Genomic DNA, 6,569 nt, shown 5'->3' on the forward strand with positions numbered 1-6,569 from the left:
TCGAGATTGGAATTGTTCATAATTGTCGATGCAAATCTTATTAAAATCCATCTGTCACATTAATTGTTTTTAATTTAATTTCCTACCGAATATTATGAATTTTGGCGGAACGGTGCGTTGTTCAAATTAGATCACTGATTCTGATAGACCCCCTACCCCGTTTCGCATCACTTATCCTCTTTAGAGACTGAAGATTAAGAGAACAATATAAGCTATACTATGACAAGGTCTGATCAAAAGAAACTTATCAGAGTTCAATCTTCTTCTGAAGAGTGCTATCACAGCTACCAAAGCTAAGCTAAAAGTATCAATCAATCAAAAATCATTCTCTATTTACAAGATTCAAAGTTGTTCCCGATCACGAGACTATATCACACACACGCCTTCAATTATTTGCCCACCAGCGAAATGATACTTCACACAGGGTTCTGCTCCATCAAAATAGAGCATAAAGTATACATATGCCGATAGCAATAAGAGGAGAAATAATCTCACAGTGAAAGCTCACCAAATGATACTGGCAACTATCTACTCATTATTCAAGAGGAATTGTGTTTGATGACACCAATCCACAACATGGAACATCAACCAATGGCATTTTAGGAACGAATCTTCATACAAATAAGGAATATGGAATTCAAGCTACCGAACAGCCCCAACGTTGCTTGTACAGTCACAGCAGCAACACAGCAAAAGCATCATAGCTATAACTACCGCTGAAGCAGAAACAGTTTTATGGAGAGTATGTAAAGAATCGCCCACCCTGTATTACTGCTGAAGCAGAGACAGTTTTACCGAGATTATGTAAAGAATCACCCTGCATAATTACCCTGTACTTCTGACATAATACGAACCAGAAATACTTTCAATTCATACAATAATTTATACAATAGTTTCAATTCATATAGGAACCAGAAATACTTTCAATGCATACAATAGTTCATAGTCGGTAATAAGAATATTTTATCTCCTACAATTCATATAAAGGAGCATCTAGTTTGGAAATAGAAATATGCAAACATTTTGTTTCATACAACTGAACGGAAGACGACAAAATAAAGGAATGATAGCCTGGCTTGCAGATTTCCAATACTTAATCTTCTTCTCTCTCTGGTGGAAGTCCACAAGGCAGCAACATTTTCTGCAAGGGATGAGGAAACATTAAACTTGGCATAAACCACAAGAGAAGAGTAGAAGCAGCAGCGGACCAATGAAAAAAGCAAACAAAACAGGACAGATATTTTTCTAAGATAATGTAACATGAGACGATCGATATGAAAAAAGACATGGTCATTTGGATCCTCCATGTTTCTGTTCTTTGACATGTTAAGCTAGGCATTCAGGGATTCAGACAACTAAGGATATGCTTCAGAAATCCAAAACAACTCAGGGTTTATACAAAGCTTGCAGCAACATTTTCTGCAAGAGTAAACATTAAACTTGGCATAAATCACAAGAGGAGTAGAAGCGGCAGCGGACCAATGAAAAAAGCAAACAAAACAGGACAAATATTTTTCTAAGATAATGTAACATGAGACGATCGATATGAAAAAAGACATGGTCATTTGGATCCTCCATGTTTCTGTTCTTTGACATGTTAAGCTAGGCATTCAGGGATTCAGACAACTAAGGATATGCTTCAGAAATCCAAAACAACTCAGGGTTTATACAAAGCTTGCATATCAATATGCACCCTACCACATTAAAAATTGTAAAACTCCAGGAAAACGATAGGCCGAAATTATCATACTCCCTTTAAAACAGGAAATTGTGGAAAAACTTTTCAAGGACTATATTATCCCTATTCTTTTTTAATTTACATTCTAATACTAACTAAACTAAATTAATTATCATTGTTAACTAATTATATTATATGTCACTTTAAGTTTGTATAATTTGGTCCCTAAAACTTTCAATGTTATTGTAAAATTCTACATCATATTAATTATTAGTGATGTATAATAATATATTAACAAATCATTGTATGTTAATAAAGTATTTATGGAAAGAGTAGAAAACATAGAATTATCCTAAAATTATACCATGACACTCATAAAAGAAAATTACAAAGAGTATTCTTATGTTTAGGTAACAGGACAGAAGATACAAACATAAAATTTTAAATAACATTAGGATATTTAAGTGCAACAAGATACATTATCTAAAAGAAAAACAAGTGCAGCAAAATTCAAGTGGAAGCATATAAGTATAATTTTGGTAAACTATAGGGTATTTAAGTTTAGTTAAGCCTATAAAAGATTTAAAACCTTTGTTATCCACAAACAACAATATATGAGCCCATTGATAAATAATATTCATCATACAATATGAGGCAAGATGCTTAGCTTATATTCATATTGTAGAGGAGACGTGGAAAAATTTAAGCATCATATTTTGAATGAGTCTCAAGATTTTGAATTATTTTCTGAACTTATATACTTCGCTTAGACAGTGTTATCGAGGCGCAAGGCGCAATGGAGGCGCAAGGCGCAATGGAGTGGCGCAAAGGTCCTTTACGCGCACCATGCGTAAGGCGCACAACAAGGCGTGCGCCTCACTAATTGAGGCGCATAACTCAAACTAATATTTGCCAACATCATAAGACAGAAATATATAAGCAACATATTAGTTACCTACATCCAAAATTATGAGAATATCAACTTAAATCATCAAATTATGCTAACTGAATTTTTAAAGTAACAAAAAAAATACAAGAAACATGTGCTTAAATCATCAAATTAAGTTATTAACAATTATGAGCATATGTTTATAAATTGTCACATAAAAAGACTAAGAAATATAATTAACAAACATGATTGTTCATAATTTTTTAGTTAGTATTCTTAATTGATATTTGCTACTTAGCATGAAAAGATAAAGAATGAATGCAACAATTACATATTTACATATTCATAATTTGCTAGTTAGCATGCTAATTAGAGAAGGAAGTTACAATTAGCAAATAAGTATACTAAATTACTAATTATTGTTTCTTTTTTATAGGTTAAACATGAAAAGATGAATATAGATTAGAAACTAGTAAGAAAGAGTATATTACATGATATAAATATGTAATTATGTAAATTATTTTAAAAAAATAGAAGAAAGTATGTTACATAACGCAGGTGCAAGGCGCACGTGAGGCGCGCGCGAGGCGCGCGCGAGGTGCGAGTGAGGCGCATGTGAGGCGCACGCGAGGCGTGCGCCTCGCTGCGTGCAGCGCCCCACCTCGCGTGCGGGGCGCATTCCCCCAAGGCCGAAGCGCCCCGCGCCCGGGGGGCGTCCGGGGTGCGCGCCTCAATAAGCCTGCGCTTAGAAACTTTAGAAGATGCTTTTGAAAGACTACTACAAAGTGTTAGACATCAGATAAATATTAAACAAATAAAATCCATGACATCAAATTACAGAAATTAGGTATATGTATATAATAATAGGTATCATATGAGATAATATTCATACATAACATGACATTGTGAACATAGGAATTTGCATCAAGATATATGCTTAAGATTTGGTAGAGCCGAGAGCCAAGAGATTTGGGAGAAGAATTATGACCTTTGTGGGCTTTGTAGGTTCCGATTTTATTTCCCAAACACAATCAAAACCCAAGCCCACAATCAAATTAAAAATGACAATTTTCCCGATGTCTTCAAGGGATATATCGACCATATTTTCGATAACGGTCGATATATCAAAAAATCACCAAACAAAAGAAAACAATATAAAATATTATCGAGATAAAATCTTTAACCTGATAATAAACCGATATAGCAATATATCGACCGATATTTACTACAATGCCTATAAGAGCAAATATGTAAAGGTTATGTAGATATTAGTTCATTGATTTTAAACATTCAATAATTCTATGCTATTCCTTAAAATTTTTAAAATTGCTCATAATTTTAGGGACTAACATTAAATTATTAAAATTTTGATGGGCAAATTATAAATAAGCCATATTTAAAAGGAAAGTTAATTTTTTAAAAACCCTCTCAACTATGGGGATTGTCTTAAAAAACACTGATTCAATTTAACAAAACCCCCTTGTTATGGGGGTGTTACACATACCCCTCTCAATTTTGGTAAAATTTTTGAAACACATTTCAACTATAGCGTGTCTCATAAAAACTCCCCTAATTTTTTACACTTCTATCAACAAACTTCCTTAACATAGTTACTTCAGCATGTGATTTGAACAGAATACACTATTGAAGAAAGAAATTTTAGTTAAAAAGAAACCCTTAACCGATAATAAACGGACCATAACCAATTTACAATTCTTTTTTCCTCTATATTACCTCTTTTTCTTTCATCCAGTAAAAACCAAGGTAATTCTTTTATGGTTGATGGATATTTCTGTCATTGCAAGTCAAGTACTTGTCACATAATAGATAAGACTCAATGATATTAGTTTTGAGAGGTTAAGTTTAAGTGAGATAAGTTCACAATGGTTAAATCAAATTTTTTAAAGTTGAGATGGATATCTACAAAACACCCAAAACTTGGCAGAGATTTACTTATTTTTTTTGTTTGGAGGGTGAGAGATAGGGGTTGACATGCCCCCCTTAAGGGGGAGTTTTCTAAAATTAACCCTTAAATAAAAGCACAACTTAAGACACATATGACATTAATTTTATAAGAATGAAGTTTATCACTCAATGAACATGTTTGGGTTGTTTATCCTTAAATTTATCCTACACGTCAATTCTGAAAATATTTTGCTATAAGAATCTCTAAGAGAAATTTAATATTTATTTGGAATGGGTATATGATCATTCTGATTCCCCTTGTCTTTCATAATTTGTACTAAATTATTTGAAAAAATAAATTAAGTTGTTATTTTATATTATTCACCTTCTTAAAAGTCTATGAAGCTCATAGCCTAGGTATGAGCATTGTTGCGGATATTGTATTATTGTAATTCCTTAAGCTAATTTTTGGATATTGTTTGACATTGGATAGCTATGAATTATTTTGTTAAAATACAATCAATATGAGTGCATAATAAATCATTCTCAGACTATATTTTATAATTTTCTGAAACTAGAGAGTAATCGTTTTGACGGATCAATTAGTAGTTAAAGATGTAAAAAGAGTACAATATCAGATTTTGGAATTGATCACATAATTTATATTTTCTTTCTTGATTGAATTCGCATATTCTAACTTAGAAAATTCTAGAAAAAATTTCTTGAATATCTATAATAGTCGATCGCCGGAGAAACAATAAGTGGAAGTAATTTTTCTTATAACTAAACAAAATTCTTAATGACTAGATAAAACCTACCATTTTTCTTTGATGAATTCAAAATTTTATTTTTCATTAATAATAATAGTTTTTCCGTATTGGTCCCTTACATCATTAATATTTTGAAATTATACATTCAAATTACTAATTAATCTTAAATCATTAATATTTTAAAGCTTTAACGTCACTATTTACCTGAAAGATAAAATATTAAAACCAACAAGATTTTACGCATGGAAATATCCAAAAAAATTTAAAATATTATGATAATTATAAAGTTTTTTGCAACCATGTTACAGTAAATAAATAAACTTTAAATAATTAAAATAGTTGACCACGTGCAATGCACATGCATTCCATCTAGTTATACAAAAAGAAACAATTATGATTTAACGAATTAATAATGTTGATAATTACAATCTATACTGGCATTTATTACAAACCAATCAAATCCAGTCATGTTCATGAGTAAAATATTTAGAAGGTTTACACATGAGACAGAGGTTTGGCCTAAAGCAGAAAGGATTTGTAGGTAGACAAGAGTCACTTATTAGTCTTATGACTCTTATCTTAACTTAAGCCTAAGCAATCAAGTAGCAATAGCTTAAGCTTTCCCTGTGTCATGACAAAGTTTGGAGAAGATATAATAAACATGGTTTTCTAAAAAAGATAAGCATATAAATATGCCTTGTGACATCAAGCCTTGATTCTCCCCAAGCAAATGAATTTTATGGCTAAATGGCACTAGCATACCCTATTATTTCACCATTTTTTACACTTAAATAGCCTAAATTGTAAAAAAAAATAGCACATTAATACCCTAAATTGTCCACCGTTAGTTTATTGTAAACAGCGTTACAAAATACCAGCCTCAACGGTAAAACAATCCCCAATTCACCTTCTACCCATTTTCCCCAACTCAACCGCACCGTAAATTTAATGTGAGGGAAGAAGAAAACTCTGAACTTTTGTTGTGATCATGAACTGGAGATCGTGGTGAAGATAAGAAAATATTGGATTGGAATTGCTAGGCAAGCTCTAAATGAATAAATTTGGGTCAATTAGTGTTAGAGATGGTGTTACAAAGTTGAATTACTATTTCTTTTTTTCTTCTGAAGTTGGTCTGAGTGCCTGAAATCATGGGTCTATTGTGCTCAATTATACTTGGATTTTGTCTGAAGTTAGTTGAGTGAATTTTATGGCTCTGGATCAGTTGAAACTGATGAGTTCTCTCTGATATAAAGATTTCATGGTTTGCCTTTTGGTTAAGAAATAAGATTTTGTCTGATGTTTTTTTTTGGGGGTGGGGGTGGGGGGT

At 32.1% G+C, this 6,569-nt stretch overlaps 1 protein-coding gene across 2 annotated transcripts in view; it reads right to left on the bottom strand.

Moving 5' to 3' along the window:
• Positions 845-6,569, bottom strand: part of LOC109825692 (uncharacterized protein At4g14342) — an 11,767-nt gene continuing 6,042 nt past the window's right edge. Inside the window, exon 4 of one of the 2 annotated variants that reach the window (XM_020392561.1) lies at positions 845-1,141. In XM_020392561.1, coding sequence (XP_020248150.1) covers positions 1,094-1,141 — 48 coding nt within the window. In that variant the 3' untranslated portion in view covers positions 845-1,093. Of the gene's footprint in view, positions 1,142-1,318; positions 1,420-6,569 lie in introns of those variants that run through there. The other variant, XM_020392562.1, reaches the window with a different exon arrangement.

Source organism: Asparagus officinalis, chromosome 10 (assembly GCF_001876935.1).
Source record: "Asparagus officinalis chromosome 10, Aspof.V1, whole genome shotgun sequence".
Classification (NCBI taxonomy): domain Eukaryota; kingdom Viridiplantae; phylum Streptophyta; class Magnoliopsida; order Asparagales; family Asparagaceae; genus Asparagus; species Asparagus officinalis.